Source organism: Hippocampus comes, unplaced genomic scaffold (assembly GCF_001891065.2).
Source record: "Hippocampus comes isolate QL1 unplaced genomic scaffold, H_comes_QL1_v1.1 scaffold22, whole genome shotgun sequence".
Lineage (NCBI taxonomy): Eukaryota > Metazoa > Chordata > Actinopteri > Syngnathiformes > Syngnathidae > Hippocampus > Hippocampus comes.
Genome location: NW_017806175.1, coordinates 5,487,465 through 5,508,663, shown reverse-complemented (window position 1 = coordinate 5,508,663; position 21,199 = coordinate 5,487,465). Strand labels below are relative to the sequence as shown.

The following is a 21,199-nucleotide window of genomic DNA, read 5'->3' as shown; positions in this document are numbered from 1 at the left end:
AGTTTGCGTCACACGTTGCATCATCCCTGGGCATCTGCTTCCTCCCCTGCTAAAAGTACACTGCTTTTAACTCCTCAGGCGGAAGGCGCAGGTATAAAAAAAAAGAAAAAAAAAACTGCGTAGCCACCTGCCAGACACCAGTTACTTTTTTCCTCGCGCTGCTTGCATTTGTTGTGCTGGTGCAAGGGGTGCGAACCATGGGGTACTTGGTTTTGGATGGAAGCTGTCAAAAGCACAAAGCCCAACCTAAATTCTACCTGATGGGCATCGCAACACACACACACACACACACACGCACACACACACACACACACACACACACACACACACACACACACACACAAAAAAAGGCAAGCAGATGCAGGATGATGCAAGGTGTGCTGGAACATTATTGCATCATGTTAAGAAATCAGCAGCATGGAAAAATCCTCCCAAACATGATTGAACCGCTATGAACAATGAGGCCTTCTAAGCATAAAATAGCGTTTAGTTCTTCTTGTGCTTCTTAAGGAATGACGAAAAGAGCACAAATGTATGAGAATAGGTTTGTCAGCCAGAATGGGTTCCATGGTAAAAGAGTGAATAGGTGAATTTGTGACACATGGAAAAAAAATAATCTCAAACATAGCCCTAAAAAACTCAAGCACAAAAAAATCCTCCCACACACAAAAAACGGTGACCCGCCCCAAAAACACTTTACAAAACTTTCACATTTATTTAGAACACAAAACTCACACACACACCCTTAAAAACCTCACTCACACACCAGCAAAAACCTCTCACATTTATCTAAAAAGCTGACATGCATCAAAAAAGACTTGCACATATAAAAAAAAATCTCACACATAAAACCTCTCATTTAATAACAAAAAATATGTACACTACAAAAGCCCTCACAGTTATATAAAAAACATCACACAATAAAGCAACACATTCCTTCAAACCTCACACATACAAATCCTTTCACGCTCTAAAACACCACCAAAAAAGCTCACATGCACACCACCAAAAAAGCTCACATGCAACAAAAAAGACTTATAGGAATCATGCAATCTCACACTAAAAACTCTCACAGTCACACAAAAAAACTCTCACCATTAAACCTCTTTGACACCAAACAAACCCCAAAGAAAAACGCTCACACTCACCCAACCCCGGAAAGTCTTCTCATACCCAACAAAAAACTCACACACATTAAAAATCCAGCCCATAATCTTTCTCACTCACCTAAAAAATCCTCCAACTCACCGTAAAATCTCTTTCACGCCCCAAAACTTTCACCTTTGAAAAACTACGCACACTCCCACACCTCCCCAAACCTCGGCCACTTGCCTAAAAAACTCAATCATACACCAAAAAAATCCCCTCACATGCCAAATATTACCAAAAACCTCTTACACTCACAATAAAACATCTCTCAGGCACCAAGTGAGCATTTTTGTCAACGTGACATCAGTTATGGGAAGTTGAGTTGCAACTCAACTTGCCAAGGCAGCATTATTTTCATTATTAAGAGTTGAAACAGGAGTTCAGAACGTTTGTAGGCTGATCCCCCCCCCACCCCCATTACAGTCAATTTGAATGCCATAAAACGCCGCAATAATGACGATAGCCTGATTTAATTAAGCCACAATTGGTGTCTCTTTCCTGTCATCCATTTTGAGGACTAACATAAGGTCAATGGTAAAAGGGTGCATTGTGCCCCCCCACCCCTCTTCGCATCCCAAAATCTCATTTGCATATTCATAGCGGCCAATTAGGCGTCTATATACTCCTGCGGCTGAGTTCTTATTTATCCACTGGCTGCTTGTCTTCCTGCTGCCAAATTAACATACAAAACGAGGTCAAAAGTAATCAAGCTTCAAATACGGATCAAATAAACAAAAATGTCTCATGAGTGACAAGTATGGAGTAGAGACAAGTTGCCCCACCCCCACCGAAAAACGAGAGAAAAAGTGAGTTTTGTTGATGTTGTTTTTCCACTCACACACAATCACTTACACTAGATCAATACAGCTGAGTGTCTACAAAACAATTCATCAACCCCTGTCCGCCATGCATTGTTTTATTAGCTTTTGGTTGTTGATGCGTTTTTTATGTTGTTGTTGCTTTTTTTTTTTACCATCCATCACTTGTGTGCGGCGTAATTGTGTCACTTACTGCAATTTTGACCTAACGTTGACTTTTCCCAGGCTAGCCTGGTAATAAATGTTTTTTTTTTTCTTCATTCATCACGCGTAGATAAAGGGCACAAAGGTGCACGCAAACGGAGGTGGGTGACCGTGGGGGAAGTACACTGCAGACATGTTACAATTTAAGGTGACGGTTAATTGAGGTATCTAATAAATATTTTTATGACTGATGCAAGGATAACAAATTGGCAGGTTTGAACTATCCAGAAGAGATATGCAGTGGATGACATGATCGAAAACAACAATCAATTCAATTGGTTGATTTTAGCGTTGGGCATGTAATTAAATATTATTGAGTGTGTGTGTGTGTGTGTGTGTGTGTGTGTGTGTGTGTGTGTGTGTGTGTTTCTATCTATCTATCTATTTAGCAAGCTAGCTATCTAGCTAGCTAGCTACTGAATCTAGTTAGCTAGCTAGCTAGATGTATCTAGCTAGCTAGCTAGCAAGAAAGATGGAGAGATAGAAATGATAGCTAGATATGAACTCCTGTTTTTGCACTAGTGTTGTGGACATCGGCTTTATTGAACGTCTCGTTGCAAAACAATCGCTGCTCGTGTCACAGCAGCGTCTCTACAGCCTTGTCGCGTGCTACTCCATTTTGTGTCCATTGCTTTGAGATGAATCAATTCTGACTTGAAAGAATGAACATCAGAGCAAAAAGCACCGCTTTGAGATGATTCAATTCTGACTTGAAATAATGAACATCAGAGCAAAAAGCACCATTTCCTTGGGTTGATTACCAATGCCAGCAACATTTCCGGCAAATGTGGTGTTAAATGGGGTAAATGGAAGCAAAATTCAATAAGAAGTCCACGGATAATGGAAGCAGTATTCGACTGTGAGGCTTTGTTGGTCCTCTGATTGTCATCACTTATTATTCATGTCGCCGCCTGGCTTCAATCTGAATTTTGGGAATGGGATCACCGGGTAAAGCGTGACAAGAGCATTGGGAGAATTGCATTAGGCGGGGCGCTTTTCCCATTCAACTTCATCCTCCGTAAATTGTCTTCTGACTGCAAAGTGACTTCCAGTGGAGAGCAAAACAACAACAGTGAAAAAGGACAGCAAGCTCAGGTGTCGTTGACCGCGCCAGTGCAAAAAGTCTTTTTTTTCCGCCCAAAATAATGATGTTGCCGGCGAGGCGGCGTGTGAAGAATAACGCCGCAGAATGAAAAGGAATGAAATTTGCAGCTTTTGTCCTTCACCCCGTCGTTCGCTGTCACTAGCAAAGCCATTTTCAAAGGCCGCCGTGTCCCAACAAGGCTGCACTGTCAGCAAGGAGATGGCGGGAGTGATGTTTTCGGTCTGCAATTACCATGGAGTGAGATGGTAGGAAGTGTCAAAATGGCCACTGTAAAATAGGTGGAGATTGGAACGGACTATTTCCTGCTGTGATATATATATAACTTCCAGAGTAAAACAATTTCAGCCGAGATGCGAAGGATACAACTGAAGCTTGGCTTCTTGGGCTATAAAGGAAGGCAGACTCCCCCATGACGAACCCTTTTTGAAATCTGGGTGGATGTAGAGTACTTTAATCTTTTATTTGACTGTTTCATATTTGTGGCCTTCAATATTTATTGTAATTGAGACACTGAGAAGTGGAGTTCGAGACTCAATTTTTTATTTTATTTTTTACCATCGTGCAGTAGTCATTTTTTGGTTTTATGACTGCAATAAAATCGATGGCGTTTATATGTTGGTGGTTCACATGGTTACTTCCTCCGGCTGCCATTTTAAAAGAACTTTTCCTCGGATTTGACTTTATTTCAAACATATGTCAAATCGAGCAATACAGGGCACACTTGAAAAAATATGGGGTTGTTTTCCCGATCTACTCGCTGGCAGACGGTGGATTGGGGGCGGATTGGGCTACTTTTACCAAAGGTCGGGTTAATTATTTGGTTGAATGGATTTGGATGGGCTGAAGATGGTCGTCATTTCGGACAGTTTTGTCATTAGGTTGAGGATTTGACCCATCAAGATTTTAATCCAACAAGAGGTAATTCATCTTGTAAACTGTCCAAAATGACGACGTGCCTCAGCTCTTCACCCTGCCAAAATATTCATGCCAATCTGCTGTGTCAAAATAATTGATCCAACCATGGGTAGAAGTAACCCAATCTCTTTAAAATCTACAGCTAAGCAACAGTTGAGTCAGAAGTAAACCAAATTGGGTCAAAAAGAGACCAACACAACCTTTGGGGTTAATTATTGGGTTATTTATAACACCCCAAATGTGGCATCAAATGAATAACCCACAAAATAACCACATTTTTGTGGTGCTTTTGTCCCAAACAACCCAATGTTATTTTTTTTTGGGGGGGGGGGTGTAAAATCAAACCTTTTTTTGGTTTTGGCTTTGTGGGGTTTAATAAATGATGCAAAAAGTTGGGTTCGGCCCCTTTTTTTCTACCCAATTTTTAACTATTTTTAGAGATTACACAAACTGCTGGGTCAAAATTAACCCAATTTTGGTCAGAAATAGGATTGACCTGCTACTTAATTTGACCCAACATTTTGTAAAAACAACCCCCAAAATGGGTTGTTTTGAAACAAAACAGGTTGGTCTATTCTTTGAAATGAAATTGGATTATTTTTGATCCAGCAGTTTTAAAAGTGTACCCAGCAAGTTGTTTCAAAAAACAATTGATCATCTTTTAGCGTGTAAAGAACGGAAAAAGCTACTAACTTTTTTTTTTCCTGGTGAAAGAAGCATTTGGTCTTTCGAGATCAATCAAAATCTTGAAATCCGCGAAGAAAAGGGCGGGCAGCCACCGAGTGAAGGACAGTGAGAAAGTATTGTAGTTCGTTAACTCCCCGCCGCCGCTAATTACTGAACTCCGAGGGGAATCATCCATGTCACTTTGTATCTCGAATAAATTGCTTCACTCCTTGCGGCGCTGCTTCCCTTCTTGTGCGGCATACAAATCGGTTTCAGATGCGAAGCACATCTGCGCGTTCACATCTGTCACCGTTGTCGCTTCGCCTGCCCCGTTTCCGTACTTTTCCCGTTTCGTAAGAACGCTCGTGTCGGACGAGTGGTTGTCATTTTCCTCGCAACGCGGCATCAAAGCTAGCGGGCGATTTGCCATCGCTGTCACTGCCAGCCGAGCTCGTTGATGAAAGTTTGAATGATTTCTTTTAAACTCAGCAGGGGGGTTGCGAGGCGGTGGGTAAAAATAATATTCTGGGGCTTGGGATTTGCAAAATGCGGAATGGGGAGTCTGCTGGAAGAACTACCCAAAATGAAAATGAACCAATTTTTTTTTTTTTTTTGGAGGCCAGAGCAGATGCTTTTGATCATGAGCTTTTCCGTTCGATGGATGGGTGGATTAATGGTTGACATATGATGTGGTATGCTTTGGATCATGAGTTTTCCATTTACAGGTGATAGATAGATCGATATAAACAAACCTTAAGGTCCATAATATATAGTTTCGTCCTGACAACCTCATTTTGTCGTGCAACATTGGACAGACAACTCTGGCCCCCCCAAAAAAAACACAAGCCAGCGCTCCCGCAACATGAGAGGTATGCGTGGTGCTGATGCGGGGTCGCCATGGCAACCACAGCAAAGCTATTGTCCTTATTACCAATCACCGAGGCAGCCAAATGATTTTGAAGCTGCCATTTTAAGGTCAAATTACAAAGCATTGCTCGAAAGGACACAAGCCCGGAGAGGGAGAAAAGTGCAATGATGTGGACAATGGCTGCTTTGACCTCCCGCTCCATAATATTGGTTTTTTTTTTTTCTTTTTATGATTATTATTTCATCACTGTCCCAAGGACGCACCAGTGCATGGATCTTTTTAAGAGAGGTGATTTCGGCATGATCACGTCTGTCTGCCTGCGCTCGTCATCATTCCCAAGGCAACAAGGCAATCGAGACAAATGTGCCAAAGGAAGTGATATCAATCCTCAGACACTCTTTATTCAATAAAAAGTTCAAAGTAACATTTTTTTTTTCCCCTGAATTAAGTAACATTTTAACACGCTTAAAAAAAAGAATTCTCAAATAAACTAAATATTTCAATTTGTGTATTGTTTTTTTTTTCTTTTTAGGAAAGCAGAACCTTAATAGAATGTATTTATTTATTTATTTTAGGAAAGTGCATTTCCGAAAATTGTCTTCTTTTTAGGAAATTTTGCAGCTTTTTAAGGCAGTTCAACATGAATAGCGTGTTTTTTTTTTATTAGTTTTTTTTTTTGTCTTGATTGTAATTACATCACTCTGTTTGCAAAAATGCAATTTCATTAGTTTGTCTTATTTTTAGGAAAGTTGGACCTGAAAAGTTCGTGTTCATTTTTGAGGAGTACAGCAGAAATAGTTTGCCTTTTTTTCTTTTTTAGGAAAGCAGAACCTTAATAGAATGTATTTATTTATTTATTTATTTATTTATTTATTTTTAGGAAAGTGCATTTCTGAAAATTGTCTTCTTTTTAGGAAATTTTGCACCTTTTTATTAAGGCAGTGCAACATGAATAGCATGTTTTCTTTTTGGGGAAGTACATCGTCTGTATTAGGTTTTTTTGTCTTGATTGTAATTCCATCAATCTTTTTGCAAAAATGCAATTTCATTAGTTTGTCTTATTTTAAGGAAAGTTATACCTGAAAAGTTCGTGTTCACTTTAGAAGAGTACAACAGAAATAGTTTGCCCTTTTTTCTTTTAGGAAAGTCCAACATCAACAAAATGTGTCTTATTTTTGGGAAAGTGCAGCTTCACTAGTTTGTCTTCATTTTAGGAAAGTGTAACATCAGTAGTTTTTATTTTTAAGAATAACGTGATTTTGGGAACATGCTACAATAACTTGCAAAAATGCAATTTCATTAGTTTGTCTTATTTTAAGGAAAGTTATACCTGAAAAGTTCGTGTTCACTTTAGAAGAGTACAACAGAAATAGTTTGCCCTTTTTTCTTTTAGGAAAGTCCAACATCAACAAAATGTGTCTTATTTTTGGGAAAGTGCAGCTTCACTAGTTTGTCTTCATTTTAGGAAAGTGTAACATCAGTCGTTTTTATTTTTAAGAATAACATGATTTTGGGAACATGCTATGATAACTTTATTTTCTTTTTACAAAATCTTTTTTTTTTTCATTTTGGGAAAGTCCAACACCAATGGTTGAACTTCTTTTTAGCACATTACAACATTGTTTTTTTTTTGGAGAAAAATTAATTAAACAACTTCTTTTGAGGAGAAAGCAAAACATTTTCATTTTGGGCAAGTGCAACATCAACAGTTTGTCTTCTTTTTTAGAAAACTGCAGCATCAAAAGTGTGTAATTCTTGGGAAAATGACACATCAAGAGTTTTTCTTCTGAGGGAACAAACAATGCAGACAAATGCAACTAGAATAGTTTAAACCAGTGTGTAATACTATGTTTTAATGTTTGGTTTTTTTTCAGCACATTTCTAAGATTTTTAACCATCACAGGTTCCACAAACAATTACACTAAAAGTGATCTTATGTGTGCTTTGTGTTTGGGTGGCAGCATCAAAAGTGTGTAATTCTTGGGAAAATGACACATCAAGAGTTTTTCTTCTTAGGGAACAAACAATGCAGACAAATGCAACTAGAATAGTTTAAACCAGTGTGTAATACTATGTTTTGTTTGTTTTTTTTTCAGCACATTACTAAGATTTTTAACCATCACGGGTTCCACAAACAATTACACTAAAAGTGATCTCATGTGTGCTTTGTGTTTGGGTTGAAATTGTTTCAACAGGACAATTTTGCCGCCGTCACCCGGCATTTTATCCCAAGGCGATGTTGATGACAGTTACTGCGAACCGCTTGTAATTTCCTTTTTGGAATGGCTCAGACTATCACCTGGTGGTTCTCCCAGGGCACATTGAAACAATGTCATTGCTGGCAGCCAGCAATTTGTTTTCTATTTGCAAGTCCAGCTGCGTCTCGACACAGGTCACCTTCGCAGCAGTCTATTCATCGTATCCTCGGCTGACCTTTTAAGAAATGCTTCGAAATTGACTTTGGCATGTTTGTTTTGCCGGCGCGTATGTGTGTGCCGGCCCCTCATCCGACTGGAGCGGACGAGCCTCTTTACAGTTTGGCTTTTGACGGGCGGGCTGTCCCGCGAGTACCTCACTCGCATGTTGAGTGAGAGCATTTACGCCTTTGAGTGCTTGTTTTGCAGCCTCTCAAAGTGTTTGCACATATTCAGTGAGGGGGAAAAAAAAAAAAAAACAGTACGACTGCTAAATGGGGTCAACGGCGGAACAACAACAACGCTTAGAGCTGAGAAAGACATTTTCAACAGCTCAGTGAGTTGGGTTGGAACTACTCTAGTGCAGTTTTTGTTGTTGTTGTGCAACCTCTCAAGCAACCATTTCAAATTTTTTTTTTTTTGATGAAGTAAAATTTGGTCGGTGGTTAACGTGTCCGCCTCATTGTGCAGATGTGCAGGGTGCGATTCCGGCTTCCTGTTTGGAGTTTGTATGTTCTCCCTGTGCCTGCGTGGGTTTTCTCGCCGTCCATTTTTCTCTCCATCGACGATTTTATGAACATGAATCATGACAGGAAGACAAAACTGTGAACCGTTTTTAAATGTCTTTGAGAAACAAAAAATGGAGGTTAGCTTAATAGTAAACTAAGCTACCTAGCCTTCTGGATGGAATGTAAATTACAGACCGCTAAGCAACGTGTCTTTTAAAATCAAATGTACTCTTTGAAATCTTTTTATTATATATATTTTTTTTAAACAAACAAATATTTATTTTATGGTCAGATTCAAAAGGAGAATTGGACTTTAGGTCAATGCATAATAATGCTAATGTAGTTCATCTCTTATTGTGTCTACTGTTTTTATGTTAGCTTATTGTCTTAAATGTATTTTTTTATGTCAGATTTTTACTTTACGCGGAACACTTCTGTGTGTACCTGTGGTTGTTTTTAAAGCGTTCTAAAAATAAAGTGGAGTTAAATGCTAAGCTAATCGAGCTAGCTTGCCGGATGCCAGCCCTCTACTTCACGTAAATGACGCGTGAACAAGAAAAATGTACTCATTGAAGTTGTCCATTCTGATAGTCAGTCTTTAATTTATTTTTCTTTGGCTACTCACACCGACACACATTCATCGCCAAGTTACAAAGTTGTCAAGTGCTATTTTTTTTCTTTCTTTTTTTTTCGGGAGGATACAAATCAGTCTTTGAATAGTTGTAAATACTGCATCGAAAGAACACACAACTATTTTAACACAGAGTTGGCATAGATTTTTTTTTTTTTTTTGTACAAAACTGCTTGTTGTGCTGTACATTTCGGAGCGTCGACGAGAGGGACGCCGAGTGCAGATTTTTAGAGTTGGCAGGTTTCACCTATTCAGCCAACTTTTCACATCAAATGATATCAAAACAAAATGACATTCAGCATTGGGTAAACAAATGCGAGCTCTTCACTTCCTTTCAGGTGTCCTCAAAGTTAACGACTCCCCATTTGTCACGATATTGCTGCGAGGCGACAGGCTTCGGGATTTGCTATCTTTTCGAAACGTAAGAGCCACGCGTTCTCCTAATGGCCCCCTCGACTTGGGAAAGGACATTTTGTCGTTGGGGATGATAGTAAAAGGTATCATGAAACATCTCGGGATGAAATATTGTCATCATCAGCACACAAAAAGGACACACGCACGCGCACACACACACACACACACACACACACACACACACACACACACACACACACACACACAGTGGCTGGAAGGCTTAAAGCACGTCACTGCAGAGAGATTGTCTGTGAACGTTCGCATGCATTTCCACGTGGACATTAACATCTCACAGAGAATCTGTGCTTTTCATTTGGAGCGATTGTATCTTTTTTTTTTGTCATTCTTTTTTTCCTTTTTGTTTTTTTTTTTTTTTTTTTTTTTTAAGGTGCCATAAGAGTCGCGAGCTGCTACCTCCGCCAAGGTGGTTGTGTGGAGAAGATTTTATTATTATTTTTTACAAAAGTTAGTGTAGGAGGAAAAAAAGTTCAAGGATCAAAGTGCAGTGTTTTGTTTTTTCTTCACATTTTTATAAAACGAAACCATGAAAGTATGGATTGTATTTTCACTCACGGAGGCAGCGCTTCACACTTGCCAATTAGTGTGTCCGATCCGTGCATGTGGCGCGAGCAGCTGACATTTTGCCAAACGTTGACTTTTGGGAGATGCTAATGCTCATCTGCCAACACTGGAGCTCTGCTTAGCTTTTGCTTTTGATATGATAGTACTTCCGCATTGTCGGTGGCTTGAAAATGACAGATCTTCACCCAGCCCAGCTGCCAAGTACTAAACACAAGATTTACTCAATGTAATATCAGAATTGAAAATGTTGTAAACCAAATGAAAAAACTCAACTTGACATATGTCCCCTGTGACTTTGATGCAAACAACTCTTGCGAGCAAAATTCAAGCATTTTCTGCCACGGGGGTGCAATTAGCTCCAAATTTCAGTGGAACCTCAAAATTCCAAGATTCTTTCGCCTCGACAAGTCAGCCAATCCCATGAGACTTCGTATACACAGGCCTTGAAAGGATTAACATCGCAAGTGTGCGTTTATTTTTCTTTGGCTTTTTTTTTTTTTTTTTTTTTTTTTGTGAAGGGAGTGTAAGGAGGGAAGAAATGTGCTGATAACCATAGAGCAGGCAATCAGGCAATAGATCTTATTGCGACAAGGTACAGTACAATATGGCCGAAGTGGTGTCAAATTTGACATTGCCATGCTGTGTTTTATTCATCAATGGGAAAAGTCTCATCTAACTTGCAGTCAGATCTCTCTGCTATTCAGAGTTCAGGTTTCACAACGAGGGTTAAGGTGTCAAAGTAGGGTTTCAAAGTAGGGTTAGGAACTCAAAGTAGGGTTAGCATTTCACAGTAGGGTTGAAACTACGGTTAGGGTTAGGGTTTCAAAAGTAGGGTTTCAAACTAGGGTTAGGGTTTCAAATTTAGGTTTCAAACGAGGGTTGGGGTTTCGAATGAAGCCAAGGTCTTCAAATTAGGGTTTCAGATTAGAATTAAGGTTTCAAAGGAGCGTTTCAAACTAGGGTTAGGGTTTCAAAGTCAGGTTTCACATGAGGTTAAGGGTTTCAAAGTAGGGTTTGATACAAGGATTAGTGTTTCAAATTAGGGTTTCAAAGTAGGATTTCAGATTAGGTTTAGGTTTGACCTGTATGTAGGGTTAGGGTTTCAAATTGCAGTTACAAACTAGGGTTAGGGTTTCAAATTAGGGTTAGGTTTTCAAAGTAGGGTTTCAAACTAGTGTTAGGTGTTCAAATTAGGGTTTAAAACTAGCGTTAGGGTTTCAGTGTAGCATTTCAAACTGGTGTTAGGGTTTCAAAGTGGAGTTTCATATTAGGGTTAGGCTTTTAATTGATAAAAAAAAATCAATTAAAATATTTTGAATTACTTTATTGTCATTGGTTTTACTTTGGCTCAATGTGTAGAAATATTGGACTAAGTATTGGTATGCTATTGCCATGAATTGGTATTTGATTTGATTAAAAAAAATTAAACACAAATATTTTCAATAGTTTAAAAAAAAAAACAAAAGAGAAACATACAAAATACTTTTGTAATATTGTTATGGTGGCAACCACTTGACTCTGAAACAGATTTACGAGCACAGTTTTTCCGCTATTTTCTATCAGGAGAAAATATGAAATACATATTATTTTTTTTAAATAAAATAAAAGGTTATATCACAATGTACGGCATAAAAAAATGTCTAGCTGGATACAGCTAGTATGATGTAAAGGTTTTTTGTTTTCAACTTTAGAGGTTTCACTGCATGTAGTCTGTCGACCCGAATGCGAGTTCACCCAAAGGGTACTGCAAATAAGTGAGGTTTTTTTTGGGGGGGCACTTTTTTTTTTTTTTCGATTGTCCGGCCTTGGCGGAGGTCTTCGCTCTTATGATTCTATCTTTATGTGCTTTGAGCATCCTCACAGACTCTTTCTTTTTCTCATTTTGGACTTTTGGAATGGAAGAACAAGGAAGTGGAGTTGTTTTTTTGTTTTTTTTTGTACACAGTTTGGCAGTTTTTGCATTGGTTCAAGTGTTTCGCTTTAACACGACTGCGCCTCCACCACCTGAGGCTGGACCGATTGTCTCTTGGGACACAGGATCTTAGAGAAAGCCCTTCGGAAGCTGCTATGGCACAGCGGGTACAGGAACGGGTTGATGGCCGAATTGAGCCACAGGAGCCAGAACGTGATGTCGTACCAGTACTCGGCCATGCACGTGCCGCTGCAGGCGGCGCGGATGATCATCAGCAGCGTGTAAGGCGCCCAGCAGATGCCGAAAATGCAAACGATGACGGCCAGCGACTTGGCGATCTTGATGTCTCGGGAAAGGCGGGATCCCGGCGCCCTACGACCTGGCGCCGACACCGCCGGCGAGGGCTGGAACGGCCGTGAGTTCCTCCCGCCCGGCGAGAACTTCTCCCGGTGCGCCAGGATGTGACTGGCGTCGAGGTGGGCGCAGGAGGACGGCGATACCCCGTCATCGTCCTCGATGACGGCTGAGATGGCGGTGGGCTCGCTGCACGACACCTTCACAACAGTCATGACAATTAGTTACGCATTTTATTTAACCCTTTCAGGTACGGCGGTTACTACAGTAGACAGCGATTACAGGGTGCATGATTGAGGGCACACAAAATCCAAAAATGATTGCAGTCGGTGGATTAGTCTATCTTTCCATTTTCAATTGATGACAGCGGAACCTCAATTAAACGAACAATAACTCGATTGTCCGTTTCATCAAAGTACTTTTTTTCCAGGCCTCAAAAACACCCGGCTCAAAATGATTGTTTTTTTCGAAACCTAAAAATGCCCGTTATGGTACAAATTTGCTGATTTGTACATTTTTCAGGGCCTAAAAAATGCAGAGTACAGTACAAAATTAGAGCATCGATGTTAGCATCCGTCATAGGAACATAGCTTTCAGATTATGTCATATTGAATTATTTATATCGAGGGCAGTTATTATTTTTTTTTTTTTACTGGAATGTATAGCTTACATGTCTCTCAAGCAGGCTACTTTTGGGACAGTTTTAATAAAGATGGTCTCTAATTATAACGGGGGGCGAAATAAAGAAAGCGCGAGCATTGTGGCTCATGGTTCAATTATCCTCCACCCAAGCACCAACAAGGAAAGTTTGGATGAACTTTAAAACTTTTCCAAAATTTTCATGCTTTAAAAAAAATAAAAATAAAGCCCCAGACAACTTAGCTCCTGGAATCATTGGGACATGGTAAGGTGACAACTCATGGAGGGATAATTTCAGATAATTATCTTTGAACTCATTTTTATTTTATTCCAAAAATTTCAACTTTTACTTATTTCATTAGTTTTCATTTACTACAACAAGCTTGGCCGAGTCAATTGCTGATCTGAGCCAAACGTTTAAATAATAAAAGAAAAACACAGGACCTCAAGGTTTTTGTTTTTCGCGGAAAATGCTGATTGGCAGTACATGCCCACTTTTTCAAGATTTGGTGGGTTACAACAGTTGTAACCCACCAAAGCTTAAAAATGTGATTATTATACTGGGTTTTTTTTCTCATCATTGTTATGTTTTGACTGCAACGGTTTCGAAGTTTGATTCAATAAAAAGTCAAATAACATTTCAAATCTGTCTTTTTTGCCCTGGGTTGAATGTGCCCCAGCCAGGCCCCCCTCAGTGAAATTGATCTAGAACCGCCACTGTTACAACCACGACATTTAGAATGAACATCAATTACCACGATACACGAATTTTTGTTAACTCGGGCTTCCATTTTCTAGACTGTTGCGGACTGGCAGTGATTTTCAACACTGCTCTGGAACCAAGAAAAAAGAGTTTAGCGAATAACCTTGCGCGTCTTGACGAAGAATACGGACCACGCCGCCGCGCCGTCCCGCTGCTTCTTCGCCGGCCTTGGGGGCGGGGCCTCATCGGGGCCGGCGCCCGCGTTCTTGTAACGCCGGCGGATGTTCAGGTAGATGCTAAGGTTGAAGAAGGCCACCGACACGAAGGGGGTGAAGAACTCGAAGGTGGAGGCGCACAGAAGGAAGTACCAGGTGAAATAGAACTCGGCGTAGCACTCGTGCGCTGGCACCACGCTGTAGCCTATCGCCGCCTCCCAGAAGATGATGGCGGGGCCGTAGAGAAGGAAAGCCAACGCCCACACCGCCACCATCTTGAGCACAGCCTGGCGGGTCATGTTGCGCTGCGCTCTGTATTTCACCTGAGATTAAAAAATAACAGGCGCGGGGTGATTTTCAGCCACACACACACACACACTGTCAAACTTTTAAATGTTAAAATAAAAAGAAACAAGACAAAAAGCGTTGCTTCATTATTAGATAAATTCCAGAGAAAATCTTCTGTGGATGATTGAAGCTCTTTTAAGTGGGGAATCTGCGCAAATGTACAATATCTTGACAGGTAAACCCGAACAGGGAACAGTTAACATGGATGACATTTTAAAGCAATGGCAAATTCTTATTTTTGAACATTGAGAAGATCAATGACTCACTCAATACCGCCCTCTGTTGTTGACAGTTAGTGACGTCATATGGGCGCCCCAAAAAAAAGTGGGCCTGACAACGTATTCTTGCTCAGACAATTTTGAATTTGTTTCCTCTTTCAATAGATCTCTAAAAGATTAATCCATCAGCAAAATAGTTTCAATTAATTTGATAATTGATTCGCTGGCGATGGATCGATGACGTTTTGCACCTCGAAATGGGGCGTGGCCTAGAGTATGATGTCAGGACATTTGACTCCCCCGCTCCATTTTCCACGTCTTTTCCATGCTCCTTGCAACTGTTTTCATTTTGTATTTGTGTGTTTGGCTGGTTCGTCATGAGTCACATTTTAGCTCTTGACACAAAGAAAAAAAAAAAGTTGGAAGTCAAGGTCCCACTCTACATGAAAAAATCTACTTGCCACCACTGGCAATGAATTCCATTTCAATCTGCCGCAGACGCAAGCTGACAAACAACCCCGGAGCGGCGCGTTTCAATGGTCCCGAATACTGCCGCGCTGACAGAGTGATGGCGTGAATAAAAAAAAGCCACTCATGATGTTCTTATTCTGTCCCGTGTGAGCGCAGATGAAGTCGAGGCACGGGAGGAAGGCTACCCAGGGAGCAGAACGTGGCGACTATGAAAAAAAATAATGCGCACAATTATTTTGATTGATACGATTAATAAACATGATTATCCACCGGTCTCTAAACTTAATTTATTCAACTTCCAAAAATCTACTTGAAATACATCTTGACAGAACAATAAGAAAATAAATTAGTAGCAAAAATGTAAATACGGCATTAGCAAGAAACTGCGGTGTGCACCTTGGCCTCTAAGGGGCAGTGTGGTGCTGTGAATGCAGGGAGTACTTGAATCTAGACAGGAGTAAGACAAAAGCTGAAAATTAGGTTTTTTACAGATGAGGAAGGAAATGTAACCTTTCATTGTTGCTAAATTATCTGTGTGTATGTGTTTCCGCAGCGTTTGTGTGAAAATATTCATAATTTGAAGGAATATCACTCCCGGAACTTGATGCTAATTTTCTAAAAGCATGTCAATTGGATTTTACCTTCACTGCTAGCATTAGCACGACCAATGTTTCTGAAACAACGTATGTCGTGTAATTAAATATACAGTATGTGAAATTCTTTTTGTTGTGTGTTTAGTCTTACATTTAACTCCACCTGGGGTGTCATTAAACAGCCAAAAAGCAGAATGAGGAAGGGTAAAATAAACACACGTCACACGCTAACTACACACGCAAGACAGTGCATTCAGGGTGCTTTCACCACGCAAGAACTTGCAACACACCCTGCATTTCGGTACTGTTGTCATGATTGTGAGAAGCCAAAATTGAAACCATGATTAAATTTGGATTAATTTTCCATCCTTACCGAAGAATATTTATCAGGATGGGCTGCAGGCAACTGGAAAGAGTGTATGAGACATCTGCACGCGCATTTCATTATCATCAACATCATCATTGTAGTCTTCATTTTGGCATTGCTCCATCTTCACTCAGCCGAAATGACGTCGTTCAAAGACTGCATCGTTGCTTTCAATATTAAAAAAATAAATAAATAAATAAATCCGACATCTTAAAACAGATGGCGAAGGAGGATTGGTCATTCGCCCATTTGCTGTCAATTAACTTTACATCCGCTGTCTGATGGGCTTTATGTCCTTCTGTCAGAGAACCCTTCGTATCGTTTGATGAGGCAGGGATGTGGCAGAGAGGGGGTGGGGGGTGTGATCCCCAGTGCCCTGGTGTAAACATAAACGGGCTGTCACTTATATAGCGCTTTCCCACCTCGGGTACTCAAAGCGCTTTACACTGTTACCTCATTCATCTACTGCTGACAGAGCATCGGGAGCAACTGATAAGTATTTTGCTCAAGGACACTTCGACATGGCCGGGGATCGAACCGGCAACCTCGGGGTTGGGAAACTGAGCCACGCCGCCCCGACAAAAGTTACTAAGTCATACATCAGGTTGCCAAAAGAATGAAACAATGAATCGTTAACCCTTTCAGGGACAGCGGTCACAACTGTGGACAGTTTATCATGTTATCATGTGACAGGGTGCATGAAAGGGTTCATGTGGACCGGACTTCTTCATGTGAACTTATTTAAACCAACTCTCCCTCTCTCTCTCTCTCTCTCTCTCTCTGTTTATAGGGCGTAAAAAGCATCGTATGCCGTGCGCTCTTCGTGACCCCACCGCACCTGGAAATGTTTGCACTTGCGGATAAACAGTTGAATTGGCTTGGCGCAAGCTAGCTAGTACAACAGAACATGGAAGGATTTCAAACTTTACCGAAAGAAGGCAAACAATCCGGGTTCTGTCGTTGGCTTGTGTACAGCGAGGCATAAAATATATATTTTTTTTCATTTAAAGTGATTTAAAAGGAAAAGCTTCCGGTAAGTTGAAGCGGCTGCACGTCGGCCGCATATGCGCACTCTTGCTCCGCCATGTCTCAGCAGCCCATGCATTACGTATTTCACGGTATTTTTTTTAAATGGCATCTACTTTTAACACCCAGGCGGTGTGTGTCTCTGGGGAGCAAAAATTGTGCGTGGGAAGCCGTTGTGATGTGTTTGTGTCTTTTATCATTTGTCTTGTGAAGCCCTTTGTGTTGCATTTTATGTATGAAAGGTGCCATATAAAAAGACGTGTAAAGGTTTGATTTGCAGTCAAAACAACAACGTCGAAAGTTGCAGACAATCCACTTTGAGGAGCCTGCTTTTGACGTTTGATTTGTTCAAGTTCAACCCTTTCAGGGACAGCGGTTACGACAGTGGACAGCTGATCATGTGATCAGGTTACAGGGTGCATGAAAGGGTTCATTAAAAAAAAAAAAAACATTGCTTGAATCATCTTCAAAAAGACCGTGAATATCACAGAATGCTTCCATTTTCAATAATTTGTTCGTTTAAAAAATGCAATCGAATTTATTTATTATGTTTTGTATTTCATATTTCATGATGTTTTGAATTAAAGTGTTTCAAAAAAAATGTTTCCTTTCAATTAACAATTACAATCGCCATACCGTCATATTCAATCTAAATGTACATAGGTGGGAAAATGTATTTTGACACTGATGCCACTCTGACAAAGTGTATTTTTCATTCAGACAAATCAAGGAGTCCTAAAAAAAGATTTCTAAAACACGACTAAAAATAACAAAAATGTAGGCCAACTCGCTGTCAAAAGCGAGCAGCTGGTGCAGGAACTGAATATTAAACCCCACCTAAAATATTCCAAACATGCATCCAGAAATCAACGCAAAAATGCTACTTGGTATTCGCGGGCCGTAAAGCTTTTCCAAATGGACTCAAGGTTGCATAACAGAAGGCCTTGTGCCTTTTTCAAGCGCACGTGTGCTCGACATTGGGGGGGGGCTTGGTGGGTGTTCAAATGCATAATGAATGAATGCCTAATCTTGGCCAATCGTGGGGAGCAGTGGTAAAATGAACATGAAACGGCCAGTAATTTGTCTTAAAAATTCTCTTTTAAGTGCTCCTCTGGCCATTTAGGACTGAATTTTTCTAACGTGGGACACCTTTCATGTAATTCTCATCCTGAGGCTTGGAATTTTTTTTTCTCAATATATTAGACCCCCCACCACCCTCCCACACACCCCCTGGCCCATGCTCCGACCGAGCTCAAGGAAGTGATGTTCCCCGCCGTGCTGACCTCCGAGAGGGAGATCAATAGCGGGAGCCCTCCAAAGCACTGCGTTCATTCATACACATGGCTGAGCGTGCATGTTTGCTTGGTGTGTTCGAGTGCGGCCAGACGGCAGATCATTGGTGGACTACTGTGACGAGACGATTAATTGGCGGGCTACAGTGGCGATGTTTAAATCTCTCCCCCAACACCAAAAAAAAAAAAAAAAAATTCTCTCTGCTGTAAAGCTAAACAAATACTAAAGGACAAAGGTCAATATGTTCTGCTTGTAAGTCGTATCTTTTCAATTGTAAACGTTAAGGGAAAAAATATGTATTTAGATTTGATTATTTATATATTTTTGAATGAATTGGACGATTAATCGGTTGTTGGAATTTTACCCTGCCAAATATTGAGCCTAAAAGAAATAATAAATAAATATAAATCCAAATCGGTCAGGTCCAAATTGTGACACTGCAACAAGCACATATGAAAGAAATCCGTCACTCACAGCAGCAGTGGGTGAATTGGCCGATTAATCGGTTATCGGAATTTTATCCTGCCAAATATTGGGACTCACCCCCCCCCCCCCAAATTAAAAAATAAAAATAAAAATCCAAATTGTTCAGGCCCAAATTGTGACACTGCAACAAGCACATATGAAAGAAATTCGTCACTCACAGCAGCGATGGGTGAACCATCAGGCAAACAACAGGCAATTGCCCGGGTGGAGGGGGGGGGGAGTTTTCAGGGGCTCCCAAACATCTCATAAAAACTGATTATATGAAGTTTCCTTTCAATTTAGCCCCATCACAGTCGCACCATTTGAGGTCTAACTTTGATTCATCCCCTGACCACACTCGTAATGAACGGAAATGCCATGAGTCCGTTCCAGCGCGAGCGTGTCTATCCCATTTTGGGACGGTGTTGAAGCACCCCTAAAATAAAGCCCAGCCCCCAAATTTGAGGGCTCCGAATATTTACTGAATGACTTAAAAAAAAAAAAAAAAAAAAAGCTTGTGAAGTGTTAAAACCATTCAGTGTTGGGTAGTCACGTAATATTTTATAAAAAAAAAAAAAAAAACCTTCGATAGCAAATTGATTTACAAATCAATCATCATCCTCCATTGACATCAGAATCTGTGCTCATGCCCCCCCGCCCCTGCCCCACACCTGACAACGAGCCTTTAACACTTCAACAAACCAGCGACTGTGGTGGCATCATCTCCAAACTCTTTTTTTTAAAGATCTCAGGAACTAAAAAGTGCAAATCATGCTAACTCAAATTGATCTTGTCACTCATTATAGTCTAAAAAAAAAAAAACATCCAGACTTTCACTCCAGAGGTGACGAATGCTGCACAGCTCCGGTAAAGAAAGTAAAGAAAGAGGCGGAGCTTGACGACACCTCTTCGACAGTTCGATCGTCCAAGAATTCAACAAATTGCTTCATCAAACATGAAAATAGCAGACGCCTTCCATTTTTTTCAGTGTTTACCCTCGTCAGACTCGCAGGTGTGCTGGAGCCTGTCCGTAAACAGCCCACACACGCTGGCAATTCGCACTTACGGACAATTTCGAGTCTTCAATCAAACCTGACGTGCTTGTTTTTGCTATGTGTGAAGAAACCGGAATACCTGCAGAAAATGCAAACACCGGACAGAACAAAGAGAAATGAAAAGAAACAGCTCTCAGGGTGACGTAGGGCAATCCATCTCTAAAACTGAGCTTCAACATCAAAAGCGTTTTTTTTTTTCTTATTTTTTTAAATAGTGAGAAGGGTTGTGGGTGCAGTGGTTCTCAGATCTTGAGTGACAGGAAACGAGAGAAGGGTGGCACATATAGACCGGGGATGGACAACTTGTTTTTTTCTTTCAAAGCCCTAAGAAAATCTTCTAAAAGAACGCTGGAAAATAATCAATAGACATTTTCCACAATGAAGGGAGGAAACGGGGGAGATAAATCTTGGAAAAATGGAAAGAAAGGTGGGGGGGGACAAATTATTTAAAAAAAATCCCCCTGTGCCGAAAAATTAAAAAAGCAATGCGTTAATTTGTGAATGTGTGGCGTGCGAACTGGAAGCAGGGGGGGGGGGGGGGGGGCTGATTGCAGCTTTACATTGCAGTATCACAATTACCCACTAGATGGCTTAGTTGCGCTTACACCAGGTCTTATAATAAAACACGAGTAGCCCGAGTACCTTTTTGCAAACTTGGAATGGCTTGCAGGACAAACACAGGACATCAATCATACTCACATTTTGAGTGAGTTGTTTTTTTCTGAAAAGTACAAAATGAGTTCTGGCACTTCATGTTTGTTCATTGTTCGATAAAGACAAATCACCATTGGTCATCCATCTATCGCATGGTGGCTGGTAAGATGCAGCCCGTCCCAGCCGACTTTGGGGCGACGGAGGTGGTTGCACGCTGTGATTGGTCGGTGACATCGACAAAAGACCATTCACACCTAAATTCACCCTTTATGGACAATTTGCAATCTTCACGAAAACGAAAATGTGTGATTTTTGCAAAGACAACCCACGCAAGGAAAGAAGTGAACATTTCAAAACCGAAACGCAGGAAATCGAGAGTCGAACCCCGAAGCTCTGGACTGTGAGGCAGATGTGCTAACCACTAGGGCGACGTATTAACCCATTCATTCCTCTGGTTAGTTTTTTTTTTTTTTGCTATGGTCGGCCTGTGCCGAATTGTTCGAAGGAACAGTCAAAAAATTAGGCACGTCTTTCTGTGTGACGCAGCGCACCCCACCACCAAAACTGCAAAACTGATCCTCACCATCAAAAGCCCCACTATTTTATTTTCT

The 21,199-nt window shown here is 40.7% G+C and overlaps 1 protein-coding gene and 2 long non-coding RNA genes across 4 annotated transcripts in view; 2 read left to right on the top strand and 1 right to left on the bottom strand.

The window, feature by feature from the left end:
* Positions 1-11,261: 11,261 nt before the first annotated feature.
* LOC109532426 (uncharacterized) lies at positions 11,262-11,690 on the top strand. The gene is made up of 2 exons (XR_002171383.1): positions 11,262-11,424; positions 11,457-11,690. It is a non-coding gene; the product is annotated as an uncharacterized LOC109532426 (long non-coding RNA).
* Positions 11,691-12,043: 353 nt separating this feature from the next.
* Positions 12,044-21,199, bottom strand: part of LOC109532423 (histamine H3 receptor) — a 10,677-nt gene continuing 1,521 nt past the window's right edge. Inside the window, exons 3-4 of the mRNA XM_019897317.1 lie at positions 14,047-14,421; positions 12,044-12,741 (exon numbers count right to left, since the gene is read on the bottom strand). Coding sequence (XP_019752876.1) covers positions 12,256-12,741; positions 14,047-14,421 — 861 coding nt within the window. The 3' untranslated portion in view covers positions 12,044-12,255. The remainder of the gene's footprint in view (positions 12,742-14,046; positions 14,422-21,199) is intronic.
* On the top strand, positions 14,185-17,393 carry LOC109532424 (uncharacterized). Of its 2 annotated transcripts, XR_002171381.1 has the most exons (3): positions 14,185-14,254; positions 15,292-16,145; positions 16,886-17,393. It is a non-coding gene; the product is annotated as an uncharacterized LOC109532424 (long non-coding RNA). The 2 variants fall into 2 exon arrangements; XR_002171382.1 differs by lacking the exon at positions 16,886-17,393 and having other exon boundaries at positions 15,292-16,284.